This window comes from Rhincodon typus, chromosome 3 (assembly GCF_021869965.1).
Source record: "Rhincodon typus isolate 14 chromosome 3, sRhiTyp1.1, whole genome shotgun sequence".
In the NCBI taxonomy this organism is placed as follows: domain Eukaryota; kingdom Metazoa; phylum Chordata; class Chondrichthyes; order Orectolobiformes; family Rhincodontidae; genus Rhincodon; species Rhincodon typus.
The window spans coordinates 69,132,562-69,147,215 of NC_063334.1; the positions used below are offsets into that span (position 1 = coordinate 69,132,562).

The following is a 14,654-nucleotide window of genomic DNA, read 5'->3' on the forward strand; positions in this document are numbered from 1 at the left end:
AGGTGTTAGAGATGGTCCAGGTAAACTTAGCCAGGTTCAGGAACACAAAACAAGTTGTGAGTCACAAGCATCACAAACCGTGGTCCAAAGTGTCTGAACAGCACATGGTATATCACAGAGTCATATGTGAAATTGGGTCTGTATTATCCGGTGACAAACAGCCAGGCAAAAAGATTTGTTCAAACCTTGAAAAAAAAACAGAAGGGGTGGCTAGGATGGTGATTCAACAAGATCCTCAGCATGTGTAGGAACACACCACCTGCAACGGCCCAGTGCTCACCAGCATCCTTAATGTTCAATCGCCAGCTGAGAAACACGTTCGAATTACTGCAGCCAGAAGACAGCAGAGATGGTAGAGTGAAATCAAAGAGAACAGATGGTCAGGAACCTCAAGGTCAAGGGTAATCCAAAATAGAGAGGCAGTATTGGCCAGAATTATACGTGGAGAAAATGGATCGCAGCAGTAGTGGTTACTTAAACAGGACTTATATACGGTGCTGACTAGGGATGATCTGGTCTGGAGGAGACATGTGGACCACCAGCTGTAGGTGCTGCCCCTCACCAATGAGGAGGGGAGGTGTAGGCGCAAGTCCTTCTGAACACCGAGACAGTCTAGTTGGGACCTGTGGTGTCAACTGAGCCATGTGTCTCTGAGTCAGGGTTGGCCATACCCAGAAAAAAAAACAGCAGTGCAACAGGGCAACAATAGCAAGAGGGATGTATCTGCACAACAACAGGAGCTTTAAAAAAAAGGTTTCTGAGGGGAGAAGACAATCTTCTAGGAACGTCCATTTCCCACCAACCCTTTCTCCCCAACCACCCACCCTGAAACACTAACCGTGTCAATGTATTCCATGGACAGAACTTGTGTAAAGGAGCGGTTGTTCTTCCATGGTCACCATGCTTTTGTAAATATTCCTGAATACGTACATGTTGGCTACAATGCCTGTACAATTGTGATAATTTTAAATTAAGCGGCACATGTTACCTAAGTAGCTATGGGCACTGCCCCTTGAAGAGAGCCGGTCAGGCGACCTGGAGGCAACAGATCTTGGGTCCAGTCTAAAACTGGCTGTGGAGATGTCAGCAATGAAGTGTCCCTGTTCAGATTTACCGTGTGTATAACTCCTGATTCCAAAGGAAGCACCAAGATAATGGTGGTATCCTCATGGAGCTGGGCAGTCTGGGTTCAAGCTCTACTTGCTCCAAAGGTGTGACATATTACAGTTAAATGGGTTGATGAGAAATATCCTGCGGTTCAATGGTACTGTCTCTTTTCTGAGAGACCCAGCGGGTTCAAGTTCCATATGTTTCTGAGGTGCATAACAAAGTTACTGAGCAGGTTGATTTAAAAAAAAAAATTGCACACCTGGAGAGGGCTTGCGTGATGAAGTGGTAGTGTCCCCATCTCTAAAGCAGGAGGCCCAGGTTCAAGTCCCAGTTGCTCCAGAGGGGTGTGTTAACAACTCTGAACTGGCTGATTTAAAAAAAAAACATCCAACCAACTGTCTATCCCAGACTGGGACAAGCTTATGCACACCATAAATAACGGTTCTACTTTGGTGTTCAAGAATAAATAATGTGCCTTCCTAGTCAGGCTCCGAGTTAATACAAATGCATTGTTTAATAACTTAAATTCAGTTTTTGATTCAAGAACAGAGTATTTTGGAAGGGGTACCAGTGGTATGTACAGCAGCATAAGCTTTATTTACTTAGAACTATTACATGAGGTGTCTGAGCTTTGTTTAAAGAAACACTAACATAAATTACAACGTCAACAATTGAAAGGTCCATATTACACATTCAATAAGAACTACACCAAAACGTTTTCCTTGTTTCTGCAGCTGTTTTATTGAAACAATTATTTAAGTACAACACAATTGACAATTTTGTTTGAAAAGTCAGCATGGCCAACGTCTAAGAGAAGTTGAGCACCAGTAATTTCAAAGATGGGATTACATATTTCTTTCATTATAATTCAAGTCAGAAGGCTAATTTTCACTTGTGGAAGGTGCTGCATCTAAAAACTTTGGGCAATTTGAAGTCATTGACGATGATTAACAAGTGCAGTTTTCCTTGAAATCAATTACAGAATATTCCATAGAAAGTGTAAAGAAGAAAATTCTCAGATTTACTAATAACATTTCATAAACTTAACTCTTTAAAATTAGTACATTTATTGCACAATTAAAATGAAGATTTTCTCCTTCCATATTTTTCCTTTCTATTGTTGTACTCTTACTTTGTAAATAAACAAACTCAGTAAAATTAGTTGCACAAATAAATGTTTTAAAGGAAAGACAAAAACATCCTGAGTATATAACAAACAAAAATGCTACTAAATAAGCTCTTTATACATATCAAGATTAATGGAAATGCTTACATGTAGTGCCTATTTAGTAAGATATTTGCAAAGCAAGAATTCATATAATTGATGAAATAAATAGGTACATTAAACTGTGATCAGTTAAAATGAATGTGCATTTGACAATGCTTAGTCTTATATTCCACACACTAGCATATGCCAAATAAGTATTAAAAAGTGAACCCATTGCAAAAACTAATGATTTTATTCCTCTCTGCTAAGCAATCCATAAAATATTTTATTTGTTTTACACGCAGGTTATAACACCCATAGAAAAAGGTGATGCCATTCACAATAAACGAACTATTACGATCTTTACACATAGAATGGTTATTCCCAATATTGACTGTGCATGTAATAATAGCAAATACGCTTTCTTTCCCACAAAACAGTAATAACTGTTCCAGTATTTGATGCAATGTGAGGAAGTTTTCCAACTGTACAAGTTTGGATTTGTATTGCAGTATACTTGGTATCTGAATCTTGTAATGAAGTAGCTGCTGTTTGACTAAAGTACCATTGCTATTCCCTAATCTTAATTGAACCTTTGGCTGGTCTAAATGAAAAGTGCTTACCTTTTTAAATTAAGTGAACTGACTCGCACAAAAATAGCCGGTTAAAAAGTGGACCAATGACATTTGGCTTTGAATAGATTGATAAGCTAAACGTTTAGCTTTGTGCTTTTCAATCTGCTGAATACCTGATTTCACTCAGTTTTGATCAGTGAAAGTGGGCAAGAATAGCTATTCCTTGTGTGGAAAGGGAATTAAACCAATAAAATGGCCAGGTAATCCCGTGTTCATTTCTGTAGGTCTCTTTAGCTGACACTGGGACAATAAAGTCAGTCTACAGGAAACTGTTATACTACCCTCATTGCTAACTGAAGTGATGGGAAACATCCAAAAACAACATTTTGAAACAACACAAATATGGAAATGCTGTGTGCTTCTAAATAGGAATGCTGATCATAATGGTTCATAACATATGTTGAGGTAAATATTGAATGCTGAAGTTGAGGACGTTGGCTCAAAATTTAAGTGATTACTCCTTAACACATTCTGCATTAGTTATCCTATCAATGGATAACCAATTCAAATTTATAAATATGCAGCTTTTACTTCAACATTTCTTGGTGACAGAAAGAAAAGCTATTAGTCTGCTTTGGATTATTTTCAATCAAGTATTGTATTTAAACATTTAATCATACAAAGTATCTTTATTGAAAAGCAGAACAACTCTGCATATCATTAATCTTTTCCATCTGAAAATGTTTAAGATAACTGTCCACGTTGAATTTACTGCCTCACTGCAGCATTCAAATATTTTCTGACATTGTTATAGCGAAGTTTTAATTACATTGTTAAGGTCAAATAATGTTTTAAAACCATTTACTGTCACATCAGCACAGTACAAGATAGAGCTTTGTGTCCATGATTTCCCCATGTCATGGGTTATTGATTATTAAATCAGATACGGAGTAATCTTGACGCGACTGCAATACAGTACATCCATTATTAGACTGACAAAGTGGCACTGGCAGTAAGGGTTACTTCTTATTGTTCCCCATGGCTGTGTGCATCTGCACACAAAAAAGATAATTAATTTTGATATTATTGTCTTAGTGGAAGAACCATTTAAGCTTTAGTGGGCTATATTTACAGATCTAGTTCAAAATGAAGTTTTTTTTTAAATAAACGTTTCATTTTCCATTTGTTGTAAAATGCTGTGCAAGTTTGTTTTTAATTCTCTGTTGCCACAGACTCCTGGAACACCAGCTACATTCTCTTGTTTGAAGAGTTTAAGCAAAACTAAGTATTAATAGCTTGTATTTCAGGGGCTTCCTAAGGCCAAAAAAAAAAGGAATGCTCACAGTTCAAATGATAACTTCATTGTATACAAACTCTTAATACAAGCATAAAAAAGATAATTATTGTATCGTGTACTATTTTATTCTCTTGAAAGCACTGTACATTTTGACACTTCAAAAAAAATACCGGCACCTGTATCAATAGAGAAAAGCTTTCTTTTAGCAGCAACATATTTCTTATTGTACAATAAAATTACTTCATTCATACATTTTGACACACTTAGATTCAATAATTCCTAGTTTTAATTAACAAAATTCTTAAGCTTACAATCTTAAGGCATCAGTGCATTAAGGATTAATAAACTCGACTTCAGCTCAATATACATTTCCATGTTGACACCAGTGTTCTCTTAACACAAATTCAGATCTACTAAAATATATTATGTATTGAGTCAAAGGGCTCTGTAACAATATTATTATCATAGTATAAATCTAACATCATTTTGCCAGATATCTAACTTCCCACTTCCTGTGCTAAAACGATCTGGCAGGATTCGCATCTTCATTGTTCCATCAGCTCCACACGAGAACATGTGATTTGCTGGACCAGTCTCGATTTGCATGACTCCCGTTCCTATGTTTCTGAAGAGTGACTGTCGAGCATGCTCATTTGAGAATGTGTGAATCAGGTTGTGAGTAGACAAACTCCAAACCTAAAAGTGACAGCAAGTTCGTGAGAAATTTGAATAAACAGAATTTAAAAAGTTCATTGCAAGGCAAGTTTATAAATTTTTCTAGTCCTCAGACATACAGCTTGGAAACAGACCCTTTGGTCCAACCATAATCCATACTGACTATAATCCCAAACTAAAACTAGTCCCACCTACCTGTCCTTGGCCCATAAACCTCCAAATACGTCTTATTCATGTCCTTAACTAAATGTCTTTTAAACGTTTAGAGTTTTGGCAAAGATCTGTAAGCTCGGGTTGTGGGTGAGGTTGTTGACTTGCTCGCCAAGCTGGCTCGTTTTTGTTCAGACGTTTTGTCGCCATGCTAGGTGACATCAGCAGTGGAGCCTCTGATGAAGCGATGTTTACCTACTCCACTTGGAATTTATACAACGACTGCCACAAACGTTACATCGGACAGACAGGAAGGAAACTGGCCATCAGAATACATGAACATCAGCCAGCAGCAAAACAGCACAATGAATTCTCCTTAATATCTGTACATTCAGACAATGAAGGCTATCAGTTTAACTGGGACAAAGTAACCATAGGAGCCCAAGCCAAACATCGACAAGCATGCGAATTCCTAGAGGCATGGTTCTCCACCCGTACTTCAATCAACAAACATAGAATTGGACCCCATATACACAAACCCATATGTATCAAAACCGGAAATGACAGTACTCACCATAGCGGACCGGACAGTATAAATTCCAAGCGGGGTAGATAAATATCGCTTCATCAGAGGCTCCACTGATGAGGTCACCTAGCATTGCGACGAAACGTCTGAACAAAAACAAGCCAGCTTGGCAAGCAAGTCAACAACCTTGTCTTTTAAACATTCTGACTGTATCCATATCCACCACTTCCTCTGAAGTTCATTCCACACATACCATGCTGTTTAGAAAACAAAACTGCCTCATGTCTCTTTTAAACCTTTCTCCTCTCATCTTAAGAATACACCCTCCCAGCCTTGAAATTCCCCATCCTAGGGAAAAGACACCTGCCATTTACCTTCTCTGTACCCCTCATGATTTAATAAACTCCTAACGTTGCCCCTTAACCTCCTACACTCCAGTGAAAAAGAGTCCCAGCCTATGCAGCCTCTCCTTGTAATTCAAACCCTTCATTCCTCACAACATCCTAATAAATCTCTTCTGAACCCTCTCCAGTTTAATAATATCCTTCCTATAACAGGGCAACCAGAACTGGATAGTACTCCAGAAGTGGAGCCACGAACGTCTTGTACAACTTCAGCAGAACGTCACAACTCCTATACTCAAAAAAGACTGAACAATGAACGCAAGCATGCCAAACACCTTCTTAACCACCTTAACCAAATGTGATGCAAACTTCAAAAGAATTACATACCTGAGCCCCTAGATCTGTTCTACAATACTATCCAGGGCCCTACTTTTAATTGTATAAGTCCTGCCCTTGTTTGTGTTACAAAAACACAATACCTTGCATTTGCCCAAATTAAACTCCATGTGCCAATCTTCACCCATTGACCCAACTGATCGAGATCTCTTTGTAATCTTAGATGACCTTCTTCACTATCTACTATATCACCAATTTGGTGTCATTCACAAACTTACTAACCATGCCTTCCATACGCTCATAGAAATCATTTACATAAATGAGAAACAAAAGTGCACCAATCCCTGTGGTCACAGGGGTCTCCAGTCCAAAAAATCCTCCCCATCTATCCAAGACTTTTATTTGAAATGATTTTTCTTCAATCTGCTGGAGTGACGTATCAAATGAAGCTGATAAATGGCTACACCAAATCTTCTGCCCATAGCCCTCCTAGGCCTCGTGATAATTTTTCCTACTTCAGCTAAGTGACTGGCTTTTGCTTAGCACCCTTTCAAAGCAACAAGGCTGAAAACACAACTTCAGATCACACGGATGGAGAAGCCAACCCACAGCCCAGTCTATTTTTTGGAGCTCCATGAAAAGTACATATCTTGGCCAATAAAAATCTCACTTACTGCAATGACATTTTAATATAAATAGTACCAAAATGACAATTTGAGAAGGCAAAATGACCCATATGAATGAAGTCAATGGAATAAGTTACACTGCCTGTATGTTAAAGTGAATGCAGGACCCATAGGGCATTAACATTCAGAAATAGGACTTTGCTGGAGACAAAAAACATGAGGTCCACAGGAGAGGACAAGAAATAGTCTGTGATCATTGAAATTGTGAATGTTAAAATTATGAATAGATGGCTGATTCACAACATGGAGCAAGCTTAATGAATTAATATACCTCATGTACTAAATAATCCTCTATAAAATACAGCATTTTGTTTGATCCTACCTCAAATGGAGATACAGGTGCTGACTTATTTTCAGCTATTCCTACCAGAAAGTATTATTTCCTTACTCTAAGGTTCTTAGTTTGTGCTGGGAAAAAATATTTCTAGCTACATATGTTCAATATTGGATCAATATACTTAAAAGGTATTTCTAGGATCTGTCAGCAATATTTCAAATTCGCAAATGATATTTTAAATATCAATTTTACCTTCATATTACCCTCAGCGGACCCTGTAATGAAGTATTCTTCTGCTGGATCTAAAGCAATTGCCTTTATAGGTGAATCGTGAGCCTGAAAGGTTTGACGCAGCAGTCGCTGACGTAGATCAAATATACAAACGTAACCCTTTCTTCCACCGGATACCAAAAGTTGCTGCTTTGATACATATGCCAAAACAGTGGCTCCACTATCATGACAGGTGAAAGCTAGAATACAAAAATTATATATTGAACTAGCTGCCTTGTTTTATAGATCATCTGGCAGACTTATACATGTTGCTAGAAACCTTCCAGAGGATATGAACTAGTTATATGACAATCCCCACTGGTTTGGAACGTCTAATAAAATCTCCTCAAAACAAATTTAATCAAAACTTTTGACCTTGTTGGATTTTATATTTTATTTTACAGCTCACCTCACTCACGATTTAACAAAAGAGAAATCATTTTGGCAACTTAAAATGCTGGCGCTCTATACAACATTGAGTGAGCCAACAAATAGAAAAACACATTTCTAGAGTGACAATGAGCAGAACACAGGTATATACACATACTCAGACCACTGCATGGCCTTAGAACAATGTGTATTTAGTGGTATAACTCAGCAATGACTCTACAATTTGATGTGCATTTTGATATGAACTATTAGCAACTGTAAAATTGGTATACTTACAACACAGATAGTTGTGCATTTGTACATTGCATTATGGTAATACACTGAAGGGAAGAGTTCCTTACCTCATCCTGAAGGCAACAGGAAGATGGAGCTTATTGGACTGATACCCAATTTTCTTAAAACTGCTTTAATACTATGCAAGACCCAAGGTACCTGATGCACAAGTTTCACATGGCTGGAGCACAACCCAAAATATATGCGCACTACTCATTAAAGTCTATGTTGGGGAGATCTAACTTAAAATGAAAAAAGGCTTCTGGATGCTGAATTCAGCTAGAAACTGCATTAAACATGTATGCTATAAACCAATTGTACTAGAGCAGATTATATGAATGTAAACGTAATAAGAGATTCTTAATTTAAAACAAAGTAATCACATTTCAAATTGAATCAAAGTGTACTTTTTCCATATTGGAATAAATCGTGTTAGAATTTAAAATAGGAAAGTTTTAATGACAAATTAGAAATTAGAGGTTGACAACACAATGGAAATTGCACTTCCACATGTGCACTTTTCTTAAATGTTATATACTAAAGCTCATTAGCTTTAGTAAATGTATAAGACAGCAAAGTAAGCAAAAAAAGTATTCATATAGTGCACATACAACTCTGGAGCACAGAATTAAAATCTAAACGAGAAAAATAAGACAAAATTGAAGTTTAAAAGAGTTCTAATCACTATGGGTTAATAATCTTCTATTCAATTTTTTCCAGCATGGGGTGGAGGAGATTGGGGTGGGGTGGAGAGTGTGTTGTAAAGCTGCAAAAAAAATGTAATTTTTGGCGATAAAAGCTTTCACTGAACATCAGTCTCATGTTGATAAAACATTAACTCTTTGAGCATTTACATAATGTATTCAGTCACGTCCTGCATCAAGTACTTAAAATTATATTTAAGTGTGTATCTTACACTATAAACATGAACCTACTCCGTGAATTTATAACGACCCCAAACAACTAGAATTCTACAAAACAGTCACACGATGCAGTCACACTAAAATGACTTAAAGATAGCGCAGAATAGATTTGACACTGGCCTTTTTCACAATAATTTGCACTGATTAAGCCCATTTAAAGCAGCAAAACACTGCAAGGTGACTGAAAGGACCATTATCAGACAATTTTACACTGAGTCACAAAGTCATATTAGACTAGAGACAAAAAAAGTTTGATCATTGGTAAAATTTTATGGTGTTTTCAAGGAGAAAGCAAAAGATGAATGCACAAGAGATGCAGACAGCGTTCCAGAGTCTGGGTGACAGTAGCTGAACCCATACAGTGTAATTTGATCTTTTGCAAACTAGCTGTTCAAGTAATAATATGCACCATTTGCAGAAGACCACAAAATACTATACTCAATCAACTTTTTACAATTGTTCTGAACTATTTTTCAACAATAGCCTATACAGTTTCGTTGTAAATACTATTGGGAATTTGACACCATACATTTTCTACTAAAAACTCACCGTGAACTAGACTATTGGTTTGTGGCACAAGTGTATCCCAGAGGCAGATATTCCTAGATGGGGAGAAAAAGCAATTGTGATAAAAATGCTTCACACCATCAACTTCCATAAGTTCATCTCTTTCTGTTTTGCGAAAAGGTCGATCAAACTTGGGGCTGATATTTGTAGCCAGATTCCGATTATCAGATACTGGCTGCACTGTGACTTGAACACTTCTTTTAATTAAAAGATGATCATCATAGATAGTGGACAGCTTCTGAACAGACTTCAGCAATACGAAGAGAAAAAAAACAGAAATCCAGACAAGAAATGAAAGAAAATTAGTGTAGAAGAAAAGATATATAGGTAAACAGAAGTACAACCTACTTTAAAGAACTATGTAGATACAAAAATCAATGAACTATACACAGATTCTCAGAATTTTTACACTGGAGGACATTCAGCCCATTGTTTCCACATCGGTTATTTGTGCATTTTAACAGGACTAATCTCCTGCCTTCTCCCCGTAACTATGCACATTACCTAAACAGAAACAGCTACCCAATATCCTCTTCAACGTCTCAATCGAACCTGCCTTCATCATACTCCCAGCCACTGCATTCTACATCTCAAGTACTGGGAAAATGTTTTTTACTCACCTTGCATTAACTTCTTTCACAAAACACTTTAAAACTGTGCCTGCTAGTTCTTGATCCATTTGAGGGGGAGTGGTTTCTCCTTATCCATTCTCTCCAGACCCTTTATGATTTTGAAAACTGCTTTCAAATGTCTTCTTAGCCTTCTTTCAGGGTAGAAAGAGTGCTAACTTCTTCAAGCATTGCTTAGAACTGAAATGTTTCATCCCTAGAACCATTCTCATAAACCTCTTCTGCACTTTACCCATCCTTTCTGTAGTATGGTACTCAATACTGCACAACATTCCAGCCGATGTCTAACTGGCATCTCAAAAAAATTTCATCATAAATTCCCTGCTCTTATACTCTGTGTCCCTACTTATGAAGCCGAGAACTTTGTGCTTCATGAACAGTTTTCTCTCTTACGTATGCTGCTACCTTAAAGGACTTGTGTACTTATACACAGAGGTCATTCTGTTTCTGCACACCTTTTAGAACAGATTACCCTTTCCAAGATGGCAGCAAAGCAGCAGGGCTGTTTGCAGGCTCTTGCCCAGGGCTCATCTGGTCCCATTTGCTCTCTTTTTTCTTTCTCCTTCTGATCTTTTTCTTTCAGACTTTCCTTTCAATTCTTTTTTTCCCCCCTTTTCTTTGGTGGGTTAGTCAGCAGCAGCGAGAGTGTGGCGTATGTGGAGTGGTGGCAGCCTCCCGTTGATTGGAGGCGTGGATGTAGGCATCTCAAGGTAACGGTGGCGGAAAGGTGACATCTTGGAGGGTGGTGACTGGAGTGAGACTTTTGGCATGGCGGTGGCATGACCTGGCAGTGGCGCCAAGCATTACTGGTTTCAGTAGGTCCACAGTGGGGACTCCTGGCGTTAGTGAGAAAGTGGCTTTAATAGCAGCAGTATTGTATGACCAGATTGGGGAGTCCTCGTGTCACTGAGGCAGCAGGAGCACCAGGAACCCCCCAGTTGCAGTCGTGGTAGGCCCAAAGCGGTGACACCTGGCTATTGGTGAGGTGGCAGCAGCAGCAGCAGAGCCAGGGACTCCTGTTTGACTCTACCAGATCAATCCAAGATTTTCTCATGGGACTATTAACTTGATCCCAATTCACGGTTTCTTGAAGTTCTCCCACTTCCAAAGTTAAACTGACTGGTCTTAAATGGTGGGTCAATCTTTATAATCTTGATTGAACAAGGTTGCAATGTTTTCAATTTTTCCTATTCATCATGCATCACCCCCAGAAAACAAACTGGGTCTGACGATAATCATCATCGCCTCTTCAATTTCCACACTCACTTCCTTCAATATTCTTTAATGCACCTCATTGGTTTTGGTTGATTGTCAAGTATTTAAGTATTGCCACTTCACCTGACGAAGGAGTAGCACTCCGAAAGTTTGTCATTTCAAATAAACCTGCTGGACTATAACCTGGTGTTGTGCGACTTCTGACCTTGTCCAGCTTGTGGGGCGCAACAGGAACAGTTCTCCAAATTTGAGATTCCAGGATCAACTTGTTACATTGAGCAATGCACACAGAAACAAGTAAAAGGATATGAAACAAAATATGGGTAGATATTATGATCCAAATTTCTGAACTCTTTTGTTGAGTCGAGAAGTCTGAAGACAGTCTAGATGAAAGATGAAGTACGTTTTCCAAGCTTACGTTCATCAATTAGCATTCCTTCAGCAAAATAATAAAAGGCATCACTGACAGTACTTTCAAGCAATATTCACTTTGCACTACTTGCTAAAGCTCTGTACTATACTGTTTATTCCTAATGACTCACCCACCCCATCTTTATACAAATATTATGGAAGTATTTAAATTCTAATGATAAGGAAATGTGATGGGCCTTGACATCAAGGCAGCATTTGCTTTGAGCGCTGCATCAAAGGAGCCTTTGCAACTTTGAAATGAATAGGAAGCTAGATGATAACGTTCCACTTGCTGAAGTTAGTCCTAGCTCAAAGAAAGATTGAGCTTTGGCTGTTGGAAACCAAATCAACATAGCCCCAAGCCATGGCAGCAGGAGTTCACTGCAATATCTTAATCCAAACATGTTCAGCTGCTTCAAAGACTCATCTAACTTAAGGTCAAAAATGAAGATGTTTACATCACATTTTGTTTCTACCTTTTTCCATGCTTCTTTCTTTATTCCTGCATTTCACGTCTGGTTGATCGCTATGCAGCTGTACACAACTCATCTGGACAAATGTTTTGATTCTATACCTCATCCATCACCACTTCTTTTGGTCATGTATACCACTAAGCTTTTTCTTTAAATTTAACCTTTTCCTGCATTTGATCCAATCAAAGTTTGTTCTTCCTGATCAAAACCGTCCTCCCTTTCTTCACTATTGAACAGTCATTGATCTGAAACCTTGAGCATTTCCAGTACTTGCTGTTTTAATTTCTGATTGCCAGCAAATGCAGTTTTTTTAGTTTGATTTTGTGGTATTGAGCAAATTTCTCCTTTTTGTGGATAGGACATCCCTGCAGAGTTTTCCACATTGTCTATTGATACTGGTCTGTAGCTATACTGAATAGGTTAGCTAGTTTAGGCATAAAAGTCTACAGCACTACGACTAGGATATTGACAGGGACATAGCCTTTGCTGTTTCGTGGAGTGAAATGGATGTGAGATAATGGGAGGTGGAATTGATTAGATTTTGTTTTTTTTTTTTAAAAATAAAAATCCCTTTGAAGACAATGTGGGCAAAATTTGCAAGGTGTTGCCCATCCCCAAATGCTATTAATTTGGGTGGCTAGGTCATTTCAGAGGACAGTTAATCACAATCTTATGAAGGACAATTATTCCAGCTGTAAACCTGGAGTGGTACACAGGTCAGTTCAGGTAAGGACCTAAAGGACATGGGTGAATGAATTGGATGACAGTCAACAATAGTTTCACTAGCTTCAAATTTCATAATTTTTTAAAAATTAATTTATTAAAACAGCTGGCGTGGTGTGATTCAAACCCATATCCCCAGAGAATTAACCTGGGCCTGTGGATTAACTAATCCCGACACATGAACACCAAGCCATCACCTTCCCTATGTGCTGCATCCATTACACAGTATTTGCTGTCTGATAGCTTCACCAAGTTGCACTTCTTTTTCAAGAACGCCCATCGGAGGTCCTAGCATGTTCTTCTACACTTTTTGAATCCAGCTAGTTCCTTGAGTTGATAGTACCTGTAGATGTAGACACATGCCAGGCTACTGCGTTTCTAGTCACAGTGAAGTTTGTTTGCTTTTGTTGGCACACAGTGCCTCATGAATGCCTGGTTTTGAATCCACCCTAATTAGAATGGCGAACAGGCACACAACACAATCCTCAATGTGTAGACAAGAATATTTTGGTCTCAGAGAATAAAGTAGGGGCAGAATGATATTTAGTTAGACAAGGAAATAGTGCATAGTTTTCAGTTGTTTTCTTGCCTCCAACAGAGTTAAGTTCTGGGCTAACCTTCTTACTCAAGCACTGAGGCCCTTAAGTGGCCAATAAGTGACCACCTAAGCATCAAAGCCCACCATTTCTGGGATTAACCCAGCAGTAAACCAGCCAATAAGCTGTCCTCTCAGCAAAAAGACGGCACAGGCTGTGTAGAGGGCTTGATCCAAAGTACTCGCGGCCTCTTCAAGGGCATTTTCATAGGACAAAGGAGTGGTGCCTTGCTTCTTCTTTTGGTGACCTCACCCCACCACCAAATAAATCACCTACTTTTGACCTGTGTCCTTTGTTTCCTGGGTTTTTTTAAAATCCGGCAGCAGCCATGGCCTGCAATACAGTGCTGCTTTTAGTCCAACGTATGTAATAATGAACTCAAGGTCTTGGACCCCTGTCTCAAACTCTGCACCCTCACCACCAATTCCATTGACTTTCACCAATTGGGGATGAATGACAGTCATCACAAAATCAACAACCTGATAGATTCCCAAGTTTAATTTTCAAATCTGTATATTTTCCATCAGTGTTTAATCCACTTTGGTACCCAGTTCAGCTCCTGTTGGGATACTTAATGTTAGTTGGTTGTTTGTTAATTAAGATCACCATAAGACAACTAATTCTATTCAAATCCAAATGATCCTTCACATGTACTGTCAGTTACTACTGTTGAGGAGCAGGAATCCCTGTTGGTATTGATTTTCCCCTAGCCCAGTCACACCATAAGTGGCTAACCAAATGTAGGTTAGATTGAATTAACATCTTTATCTTTTTGTTTCAGCAGCACTTGAATATCAGATCATTCCGACCAAGTACTGGAGATCACCAATGGCACAGAAAAGAAATACAATCTAAAAAAGATATCAGAGATAGTAGGAACTGCAGATGCTGGAAAATCTGAGATAACAAGGTGTAGAGCTGGATGAACACAGCAGGCCAAGCAGCATCATAGGAGCAGGAAGGCTGACGTTTCGGGCCTAGACCCTTCTTCATTTTTCTGA

General features: G+C 38.5%; 1 protein-coding gene across 1 annotated transcript in view; it reads right to left on the reverse strand.

Annotated features, from left to right (window-relative positions):
* Positions 1 to 1,826: 1,826 nt before the first annotated feature.
* dmxl1 (Dmx-like 1) overlaps positions 1,827 to 14,654 on the reverse strand; it is a 192,691-nt gene continuing 179,863 nt past the window's right edge. Inside the window, exons 42-44 of the mRNA XM_048593609.1 lie at positions 9,589 to 9,641; positions 7,436 to 7,653; positions 1,827 to 4,885 (exon numbers count right to left, since the gene is read on the reverse strand). Coding sequence (XP_048449566.1) covers positions 4,652 to 4,885; positions 7,436 to 7,653; positions 9,589 to 9,641 — 505 coding nt within the window. The 3' untranslated portion in view covers positions 1,827 to 4,651. The remainder of the gene's footprint in view (positions 4,886 to 7,435; positions 7,654 to 9,588; positions 9,642 to 14,654) is intronic.